The sequence below is a fragment of the Aspergillus piperis genome (assembly GCF_003184755.1).
Source record: "Aspergillus piperis CBS 112811 unplaced genomic scaffold BO85scaffold_16, whole genome shotgun sequence".
Classification (NCBI taxonomy): domain Eukaryota; kingdom Fungi; phylum Ascomycota; class Eurotiomycetes; order Eurotiales; family Aspergillaceae; genus Aspergillus; species Aspergillus piperis.
The window spans coordinates 415,970-433,102 of record NW_020291606.1 but is presented as its reverse complement, the minus strand read 5'-3'; the positions used below and the strand labels follow the sequence as shown (position 1 = coordinate 433,102).

The 17,133-nt window shown below is 47.5% G+C and overlaps 5 protein-coding genes and 1 non-coding gene across 6 annotated transcripts; 4 read left to right on the top strand and 2 right to left on the bottom strand.

Annotated features, from left to right (window-relative positions):
- Positions 1 to 916: 916 nt before the first annotated feature.
- On the bottom strand, positions 917 to 1,228 carry BO85DRAFT_490371 (uncharacterized protein; the record flags this gene model as incomplete). Its single annotated transcript, XM_025663659.1, has 1 exon — positions 917 to 1,228. One exon carries the CDS (start codon positions 1,226 to 1,228, stop codon positions 917 to 919), a length of 312 nt encoding a protein of 103 aa, XP_025513204.1.
- A 1,169-nt stretch (positions 1,229 to 2,397) lies between these two features.
- On the top strand, positions 2,398 to 3,378 carry BO85DRAFT_82070 (uncharacterized protein). Its single transcript, XM_025665705.1, has 4 exons — positions 2,398 to 2,665; positions 2,734 to 2,812; positions 2,862 to 3,029; positions 3,079 to 3,378. Exons 2-4 carry the CDS (start codon positions 2,758 to 2,760, stop codon positions 3,297 to 3,299), a joined length of 444 nt encoding a protein of 147 aa, XP_025513203.1. The 5' UTR covers positions 2,398 to 2,665; positions 2,734 to 2,757; the 3' UTR covers positions 3,300 to 3,378.
- Positions 3,379 to 9,172: 5,794 nt separating this feature from the next.
- Positions 9,173 to 9,691, top strand: BO85DRAFT_440634 (uncharacterized protein; the record flags this gene model as incomplete). The annotated part of the gene is made up of 2 exons (XM_025658776.1): positions 9,173 to 9,343; positions 9,410 to 9,691. The coding sequence occupies 2 exons, from the start codon at positions 9,173 to 9,175 to the stop codon at positions 9,689 to 9,691; spliced, it is 453 nt and encodes a 150-aa protein (XP_025513202.1).
- Positions 9,692 to 10,257: 566 nt separating this feature from the next.
- BO85DRAFT_425828 (putative choline kinase) lies at positions 10,258 to 11,462 on the bottom strand (the record flags this gene model as incomplete). The annotated part of the gene is made up of 2 exons (XM_025658092.1): positions 11,160 to 11,462; positions 10,258 to 11,120 (listed from the first exon to the last, which is right to left on the bottom strand). Exons 1-2 carry the CDS (start codon positions 11,404 to 11,406, stop codon positions 10,258 to 10,260), a joined length of 1,110 nt encoding a protein of 369 aa, XP_025513201.1. The 5' UTR covers positions 11,407 to 11,462.
- Positions 11,463 to 14,190: 2,728 nt separating this feature from the next.
- On the top strand, positions 14,191 to 14,293 carry BO85DRAFT_t200. Its single transcript has one exon. It is a non-coding gene; the product is annotated as a tRNA-Val (tRNA).
- Positions 14,294 to 15,740: 1,447 nt separating this feature from the next.
- BO85DRAFT_461434 (U4/U6 small nuclear ribonucleoprotein PRP4) lies at positions 15,741 to 17,072 on the top strand (the record flags this gene model as incomplete). The annotated part of the gene is made up of 5 exons (XM_025661786.1): positions 15,741 to 15,961; positions 16,010 to 16,332; positions 16,387 to 16,682; positions 16,740 to 16,883; positions 16,947 to 17,072. The coding sequence occupies 5 exons, from the start codon at positions 15,741 to 15,743 to the stop codon at positions 17,070 to 17,072; spliced, it is 1,110 nt and encodes a 369-aa protein (XP_025513200.1).
- Between the last annotated feature and the right edge of the window lie 61 nt (positions 17,073 to 17,133).

Genomic DNA, 17,133 nt, shown 5'->3' with positions numbered 1-17,133 from the left:
GTTCACTTTTCACAGCAAGTGTTATACCTAGTGGTGGTTAGTGAAGCGGTTGTATATCCCCGCAGTAGTAGCCAACACGGAGAGATGCCTCCGTCCCATGGCACCGACTCGTATTTTTAAATTTTAAATAAGTCTACCAAAAATTAATTTCCGAAACGTTCTGTAGGTCAGATTTCAATTTACGAGATTACGGGGTGATAGTCAGGGTTCATGCAAGCACACCCCATTAGCTCGTGTTCAAGGCCGAGGACCATGGTAGCAGCGGGCATTCGGCTGTAGTCTCCGCTAAGCCAAATATAACTTTTTGCGAGAAAATTTAGAAACAAGACTTTATGGTTAAAGCTTTTCAAGATAAGCTTTGTGACCATGCAGTCTAGCAGACTATATCCGTTTTCGTCGAAGCCTTGCCAAGGAACCCAGAAGTACTTATATATAATGTAGCTACTGCGGACAATTATACTCTCTGAATACTAATGACCCACACTACTACCAGCATAACACTGAGATCGTTCATATGATAATATATACGCCTAGACAGTAGTACGACTTCGAATCCCCGTTTTTGGATACCGGGATTCAAAATCCGTCTTAGAGTATAGGAAGTCCATGTACAGGAGGAGGATCATGGGAGGTTAAGTGGCCAACATGAAAAAAGAACCTGAACACTCTGCTATAGCTAGACTTCCAGCCTTACTAAGATGAACATTCCCACTCAAATAAAATTGACAATAAGACAAGGTGACTAGAGAGCCTGCAAGTATGGATTTACCAATCTCCCTCAAACACCCACCTAAATCTTCCTCCACCCAAGGCCATTTGCTCTGCGTCAAATCACTGAAAGACTTAACACTAACACCCCCTCTCATCCCCTCCTCATCCATTGTTCCCAATCCAAGGAACATAAAGTAAAGACGAATCAAATATCCTCAGCATCAAAGGTCACCCGCAAATGGGCAGTAGTCCAGCCATGCCAACCATGTCTGCCGGTATCAGAACCATCCGGACCAAAGGTGAGTTCCTCGTGCGACGGGTTCTCGTAAAGCTTGCCGTGCTCTTTGACCTTTCGGATCCTGCCTTCGTAGTTGATGTAGGCTGTACGAGGGTCTTCAGCGACTTCATTAGCAAGCTTGTCTTTGACTTGCACGGAGAGGCGGTTCTTGAGGTCGCCCATGGAGGGGTGGCGGCCGCTGTGGTCGCCGTAGAGGTCTGTGGAGAAGGTTTTGGACATTGTGTGGTTTTAGATGGCGTTAGTTCTTTGGGGGTAGCAATGGTATGAGTTGAGAGTGAGGGTGTTTGGATGATGGATCGTTGAGGGGAAGGGGACTGGGGTAGTAGATGGCATTTATACATCTAGCAAGCTTCTTTCAAATGGATTACCCTGTATGACGTGAGGAGGCGAGGAACTCAAACAGGTCTACCCCGGGTTTATGAAATAGCAAGAATTAACAAGGAGAATAATTTCCGCCGGTGGATAAGGGCAACATCATATGTCAATTTCATACATCGATAGCGACTACCTTTCTGCTGCCTAAGAGGCAAGCTAGATGGTGATCCCAACAGACTACACGCCCTTCATGTCAGTGCGTTGATACGTGTGTCCGATGCTGTAGAGTTTTAAGTATATCCAACCATCCCCACGCGATAATATATTTGACAAGGTATATCAAGAAGTAAGTGTAATATTGTATGTTGTCTACTTTTCGCAAGCACAAGCCATCGATTATATAGGACATGTCTCTGACCTATTGTGTGAACTACTTCAATGCTCAGGTATCTAGGCCGTTATAAGCTACGTCTATAAAGATGAGACTATTTCGTGTTAGGGTATGGTGAGATGGAATCGCAGGATTCGGCCCCCACATTGGATCCGAGCGGCATCGGGTCAGGCTCTCCTTCCAAGTTTGACTGTCAGCCTGCATCCACTGCCTCACCCCCCCTTACATTTATAATGTGCTATGCTCAGATCTCCTCACCTGTTTGTCAGCGAAACTAACAGAAACCTTTTTTCTCATTGCATTGTGGTTGTGACGCAGTGAGCTTAATTTTGATGGTGAGTGCTCGAGAGAACGAGTCTCGCAATGACCATCTCTGTAGACCCCACGCCTTCGCTCTGGGCCATCGCGTTATCCTCTCTCTCAGAGAAGGACCGGCGGGTTCTAAAGATCCCCAATTCATCATCATCATCAAATACCAAGCATATCTTGACCGAAATACTGGCAGCTCTCGAAACCCAACGCGACCGCTGTAAAAGAGACAAATGGACCACGATCAGCATTGGGGGCAAAGAACTCGTCATTCGCGATGTATGCGCTAAAATTGCTGCTCACGTCAAGAAATTTATGCAGGTGGTGGATGCGGCTGTCCAAATTGATCCTGTCCATGCTGCACTGCCATGGGCGGGTGTGTGTTTCCTGCTGCAGTTGACGTTCACGGCATTCGAGACATTTGGCGCCATCGTCGAGGGCCTCGAAAAAGCAACCCGACTGATAGCCCGATGCGGGATTATTGAAGCCCTGGTCATCCGGCATCGTAGCGGAACGACTGGTGCGAAAGTGGGGTTAGAAGAGGAGCTGGTGAAGCTGTATTCGGCGGTCCTGGGATTCCTTTGCAAGGCTAAGAAACACTATGATGGGTCTCGCATGAGTAGGTGGAATCATTCTGTGAGGTAGAGCCCAGGTCTTGTCTGTTGACAATGCGATTATAGAACGTGTGTTGAACCTGACTTCTCGGCAGTCTCTCCAAGAATCGGTCAAAGAAATGGAGGCTGCGGAGCAGAAGGTACTAGTTATGAAGGGTCTAGTTGACAGCGAACGTGAGTCCTTACAAGGTGACCTCACATCGACCTGCTAACTCTTCTTCAGGGATCCAAAACATCGATCAAAGCATTTCGACTATGCTCTTTACTGTGACCTCTGTCGCAAACGGTGTCGACAATATGCAGACGCGACTGGATGAAGCACTGGCTGACCTCGATCAACCTATAGTTAGAATTGCGGATGAGATGTCCGATCTGCATATTGCGCTCAAAGGTACCATGGCTACTAAACCATATGATGTACCGGAACTGACTTTAAGCAGAAAACGAGAGGAGCGAGCTCCTACAGTGGCTTTCGACTATCTCCGTACAACAACACTACAGGGAAACATTGGCATCTGTACTCCCGGGTTCCGGGGAGTGGCTTTTAAAGCAGCCATGCTTCGTGAATTGGAAGGATTCGAGTAGTTCTGAATCTTTCTGGCTTCATGGAGTCCGTAAGTCCCACCCAGACATACATTGTATATTTACAGTTATAAGCTGACAGAGAGTAAAGCGGGTTGTGGGAAAACCAAGTTGGCGTAAGCTTCTAATGCAGTGAGAATAGTTATGCCTACTGATGCCTTATAATCTCAGCGCCATTGTAGTCAAATATCTACACCAGCAGAGCAGTGGTACATCCAAACCAGCACCGATTGCTCATTTCTTCTGCTCGCGAAGCCCCGCAGAGCCGGAACGCAGCGACGCACGCGAAATACTTCGATCCTTGCTCAAACAGGTCTCGCTGATCGAAGGCGAAAGGACAATAAGGCTCCCAACAGTCGAAGCCTATCAAGTACGACGAGCAGAAGCAAGCCGCAGTGGAGAAAAGCCAGCACCACTAACAGTCGAAGAATGCGTTGAGCTGATATGCGAGATTGGCCGAGGAACGCCGCTTACTATTGTCATAGATGCACTGGATGAGTGCAGCTCGCAGCAACGTGGCATTCTTATTGAAGCTCTCAAAGAGATTCGACGACAGTGTCGAGATATTGTTAAGATATTTGTGTCTAGTCGCCATGAAATGGACATAGCAGCTCATTTTGAGGGGGGAGAGATCTTTGAGATCACACCTACGGTTACTGAAGAAGATATAAGCCAATTTATTCGGGCCGAAGTCCAGTCCTTCATAAACAAATGGTCGAAAATGCACGAAGACCCTATACCGTTGTTGCAGCGGCTCGAGGAAGAGATTATAGACAAGCTCGTGGCAGGTGCACAAGGAATGTGAGAAGAGCTATATTTCCATCGTGATGACAGGGCTTTGATGCTAAATTGTGACAGGTTTCTCTGGGTGACGCTCCAACTCGAAAGTATCAGTGACACTGATCGAATCAAAGATGTTGAGAGTATCCGTCAAGCAATAACATCTTTTCCCCCAACGTTGAATAAGTCCTACGAAGTCATCTACGAACGGATCCAAGGCTTAGGTAAAGGTCCGAGGACGGTCGCTCTGCACAGTCTTCAGTGGCTGTTATGCGCAAAAAGAAAGCTTTCAGTCTCTGAATTCCTGGCGGCAGTCAGCAAGTCCCCTATGGGCTCTACATCAGTGTCAGCGGGATCTATCATAGATTACTGCTGCAATCTGATTGTCATCGATCATGTGGCAGACACATTCCGCTTTGCCCATATCACGGTCCGAGAGTAAGATTCTGGACTAAACGAGTGGAACAGATATTGTGCTGATAGCTTATACACAGGTTCCTTGAATCATTGTCCGATAACTCCATCCTTGAAGCCGACTCAACAATAGCCCAGAGATGCTTAGGCACTTACCTTTGGGGCGAATTCAGCGAGGACGGCCTTCTAGGATATGCAACCCAGTACTGGCCCGCCCACGTGGAGCAGCTCAGCGGATCATCCCAAAGACTTGGGATTCAGAAACTCATCGTCGAATTTCTCACTGAAGAAGAGCACTTCGAAGACTGGGCCGAAAGTCTTGACGAACTTCCAGCCGAGCGGGGTTATAAATGGAGTAGCCCGCTTGAGAGGAAGCTCGAAGCGTGCCTGGCTTCGCCACCGTCAGCCCTATTCACAGTTTGCTGTTTTGGTCTTTCCGAAGTTCTAGAGTGTCCAGAGGTCATCGAAATGATCGATGTGAACCAGACCAATAGACATGGAACTTCAGGCGTGTATCTGGCTGCTCGCTGGGGCTACACTGAAGTAGTCCGGGAACTACTTCAACTGGGCGCTGATGTCAACGGACCCGGGTATCAATACGGAAGTCCACTCCAGGCAGCGTCATTTGGTGGCCATAAAGACATTGTCAGAATTCTGCTTGACCGCGGTGTCTCTGCCCCTCCGACTGAGCAAGGCGTGTACTCAAGTCCACTCCAAGCTGCTCTAGCAAGTGGCCACGATGATATAGCCGAGATCCTGATTGACAGTGGTCCCCATCTTGCCACACAAACCCAGTTCACTGATGCGCTAGAGACCGCCAGCTTCAAAGGATCCACTGAAATAGTGGAGCGCCTTTTAGCCGGCAAGGCTGGCAGCTTCACCCCTGATATTCACCCTGACCCTCTCCAGGTTGCCCTCTTCGGTGGCAAAGCAAGGCAAGCAAAGCGGTTACTACAGAGCTGCACTGATGTCAATGAAGAAAAAGGCTACTTTGTAAATGCCCTCACTGCCGCCATCGCTGGTCGTAAACTTGCCCTCGTGCAGTTGGTTGTCGACGCCGGAGCAGATCTTAACACGCGCGGACGTTTTGGCTTCCCGTTGCGGGCGGCCACGGTAGCTAATCAGCTTGACATTGCGAGATACTTCATTGATAGAGGAGTTGACCCCAATCTCAGAGATGAAGAGTTAGGTGACCCACTTCAAGCTGCCGCCTCTTCTGGGAACCTAGACATGATGCTTTTGAGGGCACTTCAGAGATGCACTACAAGCTGCCTGCTTCAATGGTCATGAGCAGGCCGTTCGGCTTTTGATCGATCATGGTGCTTCATTGAATCACAAGGGCCGGTATCGAGACGCACTGCAAGCTGCCGTATACGGTGGCCATGAAAGGATTGTTGAGATCCTTCTCGTAGCTGGTGCTAGGCTAAATCCAGATCGACGTGGTAGGGCATATCTATGCGCCTTCGACGACTGGACGGAGAGAATTGCGTTACCGGGCACAAGAAAAGGGTGTGGGGAGCTGGACATTCCTACGGATTTAGGTCCACTAGAGGTCGCTGCTAGACGAGGCGACGTCAAACTAGTCAAACTGCTCCTAGCTAAAGGGGCAACTATCGACGCTCGTGACGCGAATGATCAAGACAATGATTATAACAAAGGGTGTGCGTACACCGCACTACAAATTGCGGCTTTTTGGGGACATCTCGCTGTGGTGGAGTGTCTTTTAGATCGTGGAGCCGATATTGATGCGGTACGACAGACACTTGGAACTCCACTGCAGGCGGCTTTGGAAGGGGGTCACTTCGATATTGCAGATGTGCTCTTGTCCCGGGGTGCAAGAATAGATAGACATTGGGCCATGTTTGGGTCCTGTTTACAGGTCTTTTCCGAGCGAGGGCATATTGAGACAGTCAGATTTTTACTGGAGCGCGGAGCGAAAATTGAAGATCGTGGAGGCGAGAACGGAAATGCACTCCAGGTAGCTTGCAATGCAGGACACATTGACATTGTGAAGTTGTTACTTGACAGCGGAGCCGATGTAAGGTCGCCTGGACGGAATATAGGTAACGCTCTGCAAGCTGCATCGTTGGCCGGACATCTTGACATAGTGAAGCTGCTAGTTCACAATGGTATAGGAGTGGACGAAGCCGATGGCAATTCTCAAACGGCGCTTTGCCTGGCTGCAGAAAAAGGGGACGAGCACATGATGAACTTTCTGCTCCAAGAAGGAGCTAAAGTTGATGGAAATTCCGTTCAGTCGTCCAGTGAAAGACTCGGAGACTCGGAATCAGGCGGCAAGGTTGAGCGTGATGACGATGTTATTGCAATACCATTGCATCTCGCCTCCACTCGTGGACAAGAGTCTGCCGTCGCAATTCTTCTCCGAAATGGAGCAACAGTTCATGCCAAAGGAAAGCTGCGGCAGAAGGGATCGGGCCCATCTGATGAATGCGAATTCAGCAGACTACATTGCACCCCTTTGTTCGCGGCATGCTTTTGGGGCCATGAGTCGATTGCGAGGCGACTATTTCTATGCGACCCGTGGGGATATGTGTCTCGTGACACATTCATTTCTGCCGTAGAGACGAGCCTTGCTCGTAAGAAGGAGTCCATTTCAACAATGCTGATTCAAGAAGCATTCCATGCAGGATTCAAAGCGGAACAACTTGATGGTGTGTTCAAGTATGCTTGTGCAGAAGGATACGCTGCGGTTGTGACACAAATACTGGAGCATTGTAGTCTGGAGCATTGGCCAGATGCAATATTGGTAGCTACAAAGCAAGGCAGGTGGGCCGTTGTCGAAGCTTTACTTCAGCATGGGGCTGACAAGGACTCCCGTGACGAACATGGCAATCACTGTCTTGACATTGCAGTCGAAAAGGTTAAATATTATCGTTATACCTGGTGGAGTTTCAACCCACCAAGTTGGATAGAATTACTCCGGATCTTGCTTTGTGCAGGGGCAGACTCAAATGATCTACCAAACAAGATCAAAGAAATCGCCCCCGATGTTGTACGACGGGGAAGCCTTGATGCTTGGAAGGCATTGGACCACTATCAATATGAGGTGCTGAACGACCCTGAACTGTATCCGCAGTTCCTGATTTGGGCATCGGAAACTGGCGACCTTGATAGGATCCATTATGTGGCTGACAAATATGACCCTTCAACCGAGGATATCAAGTCTGCCGTTATTGCTGCTATTGAAGAGGTGCGGAACAACGTATCCCCTGTCGAGGCACTGATGAAGCTCAAGACTCCATTATCCTTCAGCAGAAGCGGCGATGGAGATGACGATAGAGAGCCCTTAGTCATTGCATCGAGAGAAGAATATACCGAGATCGTCTCTGTTTTGCTCCAGTACGCGACACACGGTTCTTCAACCGTTGAAGCAGCGTTAAAAGCCGCCATCAGGCGCAACAATGTCGCCTGCGCACGACTAATTGTTGACTCGCATTTTGAAAATCCATCCGAGCGAATAGCCATATGCTCTCGCCTTATCAAACACTGTTTCCCCTTTAGCACGAAACCCATGATCGAGTATTTGTTACAGCAAGGGGTATCCCCAAACACTAGGGACCCCGAAACGGGAGAAACGCTATTGTACATTGCCGCCATGAAGAAGGACAGCAAAGGAGCCGATGTTCTTATCTCGCATGGTGCTGATGTTCATCCCATGGGAGGTGAGCATGGAACAGCGTTACATGCAGCAGCCGTCTCTGGGTCCTGGAAAACAGTGCAGTTGTTGCTTTCTGCAGGGGCAGATATTAATGTTCGAGGTGGGAGTTATGGTACGCCACTTGTAGCGGTGATGGCACAGAAGTGGGATAGAACTTGCTGGCAGGCTAGGTTCAAAACGCCCTGCAGTTGGGAATGTCATCGCTGCGTTGCGAGAATACTCCTAAAATGGGATGCGGATGTTGATGCCGAGGGAGTAGAGTTTGGGACGGCCTTACAGGTCGCGGAGAGCATTGGTAATGAAGAGGGTATGAAGATGCTCATGGGGGATATTGAAGTGTTCGTGGGAGGTCATAATGCGCAGGCTGTTTACACGGAAGATAGTGACTCAGAGGATTCAGATTGATGAAGTCTTTCTTTAGTTTATAGTTATTCTACCTCATATCTTTGGGACATGTCTCTATAGGTAGTTCGTCTGTCCTATACACTAGGATACTTGCTAGTAGCCGCAGTAAGGGTCACAGTGTTTATGATGGTATCGCTATCAGGATGTGTATGTTAAGACTAAGAGACGTTGATTCGTAGCCAAGGGAACAACGAGGCGTGCTCTGCCATATGCGGGTGAAGACCCCAGTCTATCGCGAATGATCAGACAACATCGGGGTTCATTTATTTTATTTGAAGTTACTGCACCATCAACTCTGATGACTTACCCTTTTAGAAGCAATTTGGAAAGTGCGATTCCCAGTTACGCAGCCAAGTAATGGTAAGGAACCTTTGTAACAGTATTTCTTCATGAGACCTCGACAAGCTCCCCCCACTCTGACAATTACACCCGCCAAGAACCTATAGACTATGTGATCACCAACCCGTGCTGTACAACGCAGCGTCGAATCGGCCGAAAGAAGCAGACATGCAGTGCCCTGTCCAAGTGAGGGGCCATGCGGGGAGTCCGAATACCTAAGGTTCCCTGCGCACTCTATGTGAATCAAACCTACAATAATCACACCTCCACAGCCAGCGCTATTACAGACTACCAAATTCCTTTAATAGACGCCACCAAGCAGCAGTCCCAGCAAAATGCCATTGTATGAAATCGATCACAGCATCCTCCTGAACAAATTACAGCGTGATGAACTTGTCCAGGCCATCACCCACATCCACACTCACAAGTTTGCCACTCCTAGCTTGTTCGTGAATGTCCGCTTCACAGATGCCAATAGCCAGCATAATTATGTGGCTGGCAAGGAGGTGAGTAACTAGCAGTTCTTCTTTACTAGAGAAGTAGGGTCACTTGATATCTCTACTTAAATGCAGCGTGCCATCAACCGCATCATGGCATATGTTCGGGCGGGTGGGATACGAACAATGGCCGACTTTGATGACCTTGCACAGCGTCTCTCGGAGGCTTGGGGTAAGGTCGTGAATAAGAACGGGAAGGGTTACAAGGAGAGACAACTGAATGCCGTGTTTGTGTTGGGTGCAATCACGACAGGCACGGAGAGCGGGTTTCTGTTGCCGCGGGTACAGATACTATTGTTTGATCATGCAGACGTTGGCTTTAAGTGTGGAAAGCAGTCTTTGTTGGGATTAGGCTAATCGGGTGTTAATTATATGCTGGAGAGGTTGGTAGTTGGCTCAAGTCTAATGCTCCGAAGTTCGAGGAGTTGGCGAAGCAAGGGGATGGTGATTATGCTGAATTGGTTGAGGAGATGCGGAGTAGGGATAACCTGGCTGTTTAATTGCAGGCGTACATGCATGGTGGGTAGCTTTCGCGTGAATGAGATTTAATAATGCAATCAAGCCATGTCTCCTCTGTCGGAGGGATCTAGTATTACATGTGACTGTTGATATGTAAGAGTATTCTGTCATAATTGATACTTGGCCTATCTGAAACAATGAGGCATACAAATCAATGGCCAGTAGGTACGTAGTGAGACTGCCATATGTGTCTGATTTGTAATGCAGACTTGGGTGGGCTGTTCGCCTCCAATCGGCCATGTGGCTCGTACGCCCTGCAGTTGACACTTGCATGACGCCGTCGAATAGAATAATCCACCAAACACACTTAAGGGCGTATTGTCAAGGAGGATCTCATAAGGCTTAGTGTAGACGCCTTAAGCGGCAGCTAAGTAAAACCTCAGTATCACGCTAGCATACACTGTTCAGCGTCCCAACCCGAGCTTCGCATATTGGTCGGTGAACTCTTTATAAAGCTTGTCAAGCGACAGAAGATTCAACGGATCTTTGTCATCATCCTGATCCATGAAGCAAAGCATATTGTGGATTTCGAATGTAATAGCCAGCATATACCCGAGCTCAGCCTCCTCAAAGACCTCCTCTCTTGTATCCGAGTCACCTGTTTTCTCATTCCACTGGCTTGCATACTCTGCACAAAAGTGCCTCTTTTCCTCCTCTGAGTAAGGTCGACAATCCGCTATCTGGCTCTCCTCGTTGAACCACTGGAACATCTTTTGCAGGAAGTGTGCACCGATATCGAACGCCCGGTAGTTGCGAAAGACGAATTCGAAGTCGATAAGAACCACTTTGCCTTCTCCCACTTTGGGATCGTTCCTCACCAAGACGTTCATGAATTGGAAATCATGGATGCACCAGCCCTCCTTCGCTCCGATGGATTCCAGTTTATCTATAACCCTTCGGAGTCTAGACACAAAGTCATAATCCACGAGGTGGTCCAAACAGACACCCCCTTCATGAGCTAGTCTCCTCAACTTATCCTTCCCATGATACTTGTCAAGCTCCCTGGTGACAGTATCATAGTACGTTTGGACTGAACTTTTCCTCAGTAAGGTCGTTTTCATAGTATGGAAGGTGGCAAGAGCTCTCGCAACCTCGGCGCGGATCTCGGTATTTTCAACGTCTTGTGGTACCAAGGTACGTGCATCCAAGTACTCATCAACCCTTCCAAAGATGCCATTCTCACTTTGGAAAAAGCCAAGCACATTTGCGCCATGGCCAGATTGGCCGTACTCGTAGCTTAATTGCGCTTCTTCGTGCTTGGAGGGAACTAGATGTTCGAAGACTTCGATTTCCCCGTCAAATTCACCGTGGATCTTAATGAATACCTTCAATGGCTCCAAGTATGTTGTATTGCCCGGTGTGTTCGGTCGCTCCACTATACAGTTTGTATTTGCGTATCCGGTGGTGCGTGTCACTGTGAGGGTGTCTGGGTCCACATGCGGCCATTCGCGGGGCAGGAATGTGCTGATGATGGTTTTAGCCGTGGCCTTTGGTAGTAGGCCATCATGGCTATTCTTTGAGATTGTCACAGGGATGGTTGTGCAGGATGCCATTTTGTTGGTCTGAGGGCATAAGGGTTCAAGTGGGGGCAGTGTTGTTATTAAATTAGGTTGGCAAGCAATGAAGAATACATGTAACATCAAAGAGGCTGAAGCTTAGATAAGACGGTCTGCTATTATGTTTGATCGTCCAGTCATGGTGAAACTGTGTCATTGCATTATTGGCTGAGCACATGGCATTAACGATAAGGCTGTGCGCATGATGAGTCATCAAGCGCGGCCATCTGTTTAGGCAACAACAGTTTTTGTTCTTATCGTCGCCCTGCTTATGCTTAAAATAACCATATATTTCCTCGATATCAAATATGCAATATACCTATCATTAGAACTATCACAAGTGCTACTGTGACAGTAGTACATGCTGGGGCCCATAACACTTGCAAGTGCGGCTTATTGAGGGCATAACATTTCAGGGAAGACTGTACTCCACTTGGAGATTATTGCTGTTCTTTGATGATAGGTTGAGTACTATCAGCTAATCGGTCAGTTAACCTGAGACCGGCGCGCGAGGGAGTAAGAACGGGGCAGGGTGACCTCTCTTCTATTTAAGTTTAATATTAGCAAGATCGCTCTACTCAACCTGTTCATCAAGCTTAGTACTTAAGAGTTCGGTTTGGCGGAAGAAAAGGGCCAGTACTTGTGAAAGAGGATAAGGGATCATGAAGATGGCCAATGTCCGGGCTACTTATAAGGTAAATTATAGTACACGCTCGCATAATATGGACTGATTCTGCCCAATATAAGAATTAAATAAGCTACCACTCTCTTAAAAGTGAATACCAACACCTGCATGTAAGTTATCTCCACATATAAAAGACACTGTCTTCACGCATTCACTTGGCCATTGGATAATCAATATAACCTCGTCTTGGTAGTATTCTACTGCCGTAGGCAAGCCCTCACGCACCAATATAAGGTCCCCATATAGGTAGCCTCATTTTTGATTAATGTAACGTAAGCATTGAAGGGCTCAAGGCTACTGCAATTACTACTTTCACATACGACGAGCGATCAACAGCATCTCATCTCCTGAGAGCCTGGGCTCAAGATAGTATCAAACCGTACTCAAGACAAGCAATACCTTATCTTCACGGCCATACTATGTGAATCCAGACCGGTAATAGGCTATGTTCCACTGAAATAGTATATAATCAGAGATATAGTCCAGTGGCCTGGGTATGGCGATGGACCGTCACCTTAGACAGACACATCGGGAAGCTAGATTTTTTGGGGACCGTAGGCGGGGGTTCGACTCTCGGTTTCTTTCTTCATTCTTTTCTTTCCTGTAGGAATGGCACACCTGCGTCATACGTGTGAATTATGATTGCAGTTATCTTGCCTCATTGTTTGTACTGTCATACGTCGTGGTTACCGCCTATGTGTTCCCGTATCTTAGTCTAGTAATTCAAACATGATGCTGGAATGACAGACTACACTTGGAAAGTTGATGGTACCAAATTGTCTTCTGCTATATCCCTCGCAAAATTTCCCAGGCTATAATCAAATACACGCAGATTAACATAGCCCCCGGGGTTGCGCCTACCTAATAGGGAACAATGCTAGCTGTCAGAGTATGTGGTATACCATTAAAGCTAGTACGCCAGGCCCGGTTTAGCCAACATCCATGAGTGTAGCCCATGGGTGTAATGTGTCTGAACCTTCATGGGCTACACAGAACAGTTGATGCTCCCTCAAGTCTAGGCCTTGTTCAGGACACTTCTTTTCTTTATGTAGCTATTTGCTATACATCATCTGGCTCTATGACATCAGGGTTAGACATCTGATGATTGCGCGTGTGGGGTATGTGGGATTATCGTTCAGATTATTGGCTCTACTACAACATCAATGTTGTCTGCCGATGTAGGGATGGTGACTAGCTCATCATTGCAATTGGATAATTTGGTTTCTACCCTTCTGGAAGAGCCTACCCGGCCAGTAGCGCGCCCAGCGGTCAGAAAGCGCTTATCTGTAACGTTGGAGACCTCAATTCTATCGAGCCTTCCATCCGGGTCAACTCTCAACAAGAACTAGAACGTCCACAACAGCACCGACTGTTTACATGACTCCTTGGCCACCTACATGATATAGCGACCAGTAAAGGTGCCTTTGATTATAGCCAGACACTCTTACTCCGAGGACAACCCTTACCACTGTTGCAGCGGTTGTCGCCATTATACCGCCAGAACAAGATCGGCATACACCTCTCCATTGTTCCCCATTGTGTGACATGGTCCCTAAACGTCTGAGTAATAACTTCCCGTCTAGTTATTAATCAGCAATCTGAAAGTGGATAGGATACATGCCTCCTTTCCGAGCGTAAACCTCTGTGTCAATTACCCATGTGTGTTTGGGCCTACTCTCAATTTGCTGCTTTAGAGCCTCCAGCTCGCCCGCAGCATCGGAGACGAATTTCTGTGTGCATTTTGGGAGTACAATATTTGTAAGGTCGGATTGGACTTATAGTTTCTGAGTGGTAGATGCAATATCTCGAGCCAGGTGTGTCTCAAAGGACATACAGGAATACCGCACTTTCTTACGCCATCTACCAAGTCGAAATCTTAGTATGTAGCTTTCAGGAGGCTAGTTTGTTGCTCGGGTAATTCTAGCTTTGGGATTGATTATTCAATTCTTGTTTTGTTCGGGCGGCTTCTCCTTGCACCGAGTCAGCGCTTATACTACCCTCGCGGGAGTTTGGGTCGCACTCGTCCGTACCGATTTCCCTACCTTGTTTGCCACTGCTTTTGTAGGTTAAGAACTCTTACAATTCTATAAGAAATGGACCAATTGGCCTAGTGGTTATGGCGTCTGTCTTACATAAGCAACATAATTGTTACATAAATGTGAACACAGAAGGTCGCAGGTTCGATCCCTGCATTGGTCATCCTTTTTTACCCTTCCAAGAACTTTTTTGTCCCCCTCGTCCTTCTTACAAGGACTATCAGAGAACGGCAAGGCAGCGTACTCTCATGACCTTGTAACAATGGCAGCTCGCTCTTTATACATTCTGTATGGTATCATCAAGCATTTGAGAGCGTGAATTAGAATACGTTGCGCTCACTCATCATTGGATACCTTCCATCCTATCATACTCGCTGCGGTCCAAGGATCCATTGAGTGTGACAGCCTGAAGAATATGCTGACTAAACAGGCCAAAAAAAAGTCTGTGTCTTTCACAAAGAATAACAATTCTGGAGAAAGAAAGGAAAACTAGTATCTTCTCCTCTTGGATCGAGCCACTTTATATATCTTTGGGACTCAATACCCGTTCGGCAGGTTCTTTCTATTTCAGCTATTTCCCTCGCTAACTTTCTTCCTAGTAATCCGGCCCTTCCCATGGGCCTCTCGGCCTGTCTCGTCTTACCTCCTAGTAAGTTCTATTTCTTGATTTATATCTCCGGAAGTTGCCATAAGCAATGCTTGGAGGTTGAAAGGTCACGTGCTCTGGAAATGGGATGACCCGGGTCTCACATTAAGTAGATTATGGCCAGATGTGCTTCATGGTTCAGGGAAAGATTTATTCTAAGCCAAGGGCCAATTTGAGTGACTACTGTCTACTTTGGTGGCCGTGATGACGTAGGCAAAACTCACGTAGCGAGATTTCTTGATGGAGAAGAACAATATAAGTTAGCTGAATAAACTAAACAAATCGGCGTTATTTATATATAAAGTTGAGTGTGTCGGCAATTCTCGAAGTCCTGAACTGCGACCGTGGAGGCCTAGGGACTGATAAAATTTCATTCATGCATGCCATTTGACCCAAAAGAACTGGCACTGAGTCTTTTTAAACCTCATATTGACAGTTGCTATTCCTTAACAGTAGCCTGCCTGGAAGGGCGAATGGGGTGACTAACTTAGTTCCCTACTACCGCGCCAGCTACCCTTCTATTGCCCTACAAAGTAGTCACTCACTACCCGTCCCATGAGTACACACAAAAGCGCACGGTTCTTCCCAGAAGCTCGTCGGATACAGCTCGGGCATATCTATATAGAGTATCTCTTAAAGATTTGAGCATTTCTTTTTCGTCTGCAAGCCCCAGCGAGCAGTCAGGTGATGGCGGCGCAATCACGTGGCGAACTAGCCGCCAACACCATAGCATGTTGGCTCACGGCGGACTCGCCCATGGCTCTAAATGTTATTTCCGTTTCCTTAGTAAAGCACAGCTGCTAGTGGCCCTTTATTTAACTCTGTAACTATGATAAACCCTTGGAACATTTGCCCAGGATACGTTTCCCGTGTCTTGACTCGATCGCGTTTCTCAATCCTTACTTCCACCAGAATAACCCCCTTGGTCCCCTATCCCCACACCCGATCACGCTCTAGCACAGCTATGTCATCACCAAAATGGAAATGCTCCCCGCGGATATTTCCGACTTCGGAATTTCAGCTTCTTGACCCGGGAATTAAGATTGAGGAAGAAAGACTGCCAACATATTTTCCCGAAAAATACTATCCTGTCCGGCAGGGAGAAATATTCAACGACAGATACCAAGCCATCGCTAAAGTAGGGTTCGGGGTGACTTCTACTGTTTGGTTCGCTCGTGACTTGGCGTATGTTTTCCCATTTATCTCTACAGATTATCAGTGCTGAGCAACCAGTGAATCTACGAATGTCATCCTAAAGATATATGTCTCCGGCCAAGGGAGAGACCATGAACTCAACGTCTATAAACACATCAACTCTATCGACACAGACCATCCTGGCAAGAAGTATATCCGCAAGCTACTAGACTATTTTTACATAATTAACACTCAAGGCCGCCATCTTTGTCTGGTCCACCAAGCTCTTGGGATGAATACATCCGATCTCCTGCAGCTCAAAAATGGCCACCGAATGACCCTCGAAGGAATGAAACCGGCCATTCGCCAACTTCTCGGTGCCCTAGATTTTCTACACTCCGTGGCACACGTCATACACACAGGTAAGAACTGCCTATTCCGTCTAGACTATCCCGCAAATCTAATCCCAACTAAAGATTTACAACTTAGGAATCTCCTCCTCCCTGCACCTTCGCCCGAGGTGCTGTCTGAACTCGAAGAGCAAATCTCTTCCAAGCCAGCTCCGAGGAAGGTTCTACAAGATCGAACGATCTATACGAGCTCACCTTTTCCTGCCGGAGATGGTCTTCCTCTTCTCGGTGACTTGGGCGAGGCCCGCTTTGCTGAAGAGGAACAGTGTGATAATATCATGCCGGACTACTATCGCGCCCCTGAAGTGATCCTCAAATCCAATTGGGATTATAAGGTGGATATTTGGAGTGTTGGAATGGTGGTGAGTAACTACCCCATTCTTTATTTGGCTCTCACATATACTTACCCATTTTGGAAGGCCTGGGACATTGTCAGCCCCAAGACGATCATCGATGGCAAGATTGTAGACGACACTTGGGACGACGGAGCTCATATTGCAGAACTTGTAGCATTGCTTGGGCCCCCATCACCCGAATTCGTGAAAAGAGCGAACATGAGCTGGGTTTTCTGGGATGAATCAGGGAACTGAAAAAATCTAGTACCTATACCTGACCGGTCATTCGAGAAGCTAGCCGCCGAAATCCAAGGTGAGGATGTCGAGGGGTTTCTGAGATGGTTGCGATTGGCCTTGCAGTGGAATCCAGAGGATCGCCCGACCGCTATAGAAGGTCTGGTTGATGAAAGGACTTAAAATGCGAAAGAAGTCTTGAGAAACGATGCGCGTCTCAGATTCTTGAGTCATTGCGTGTATA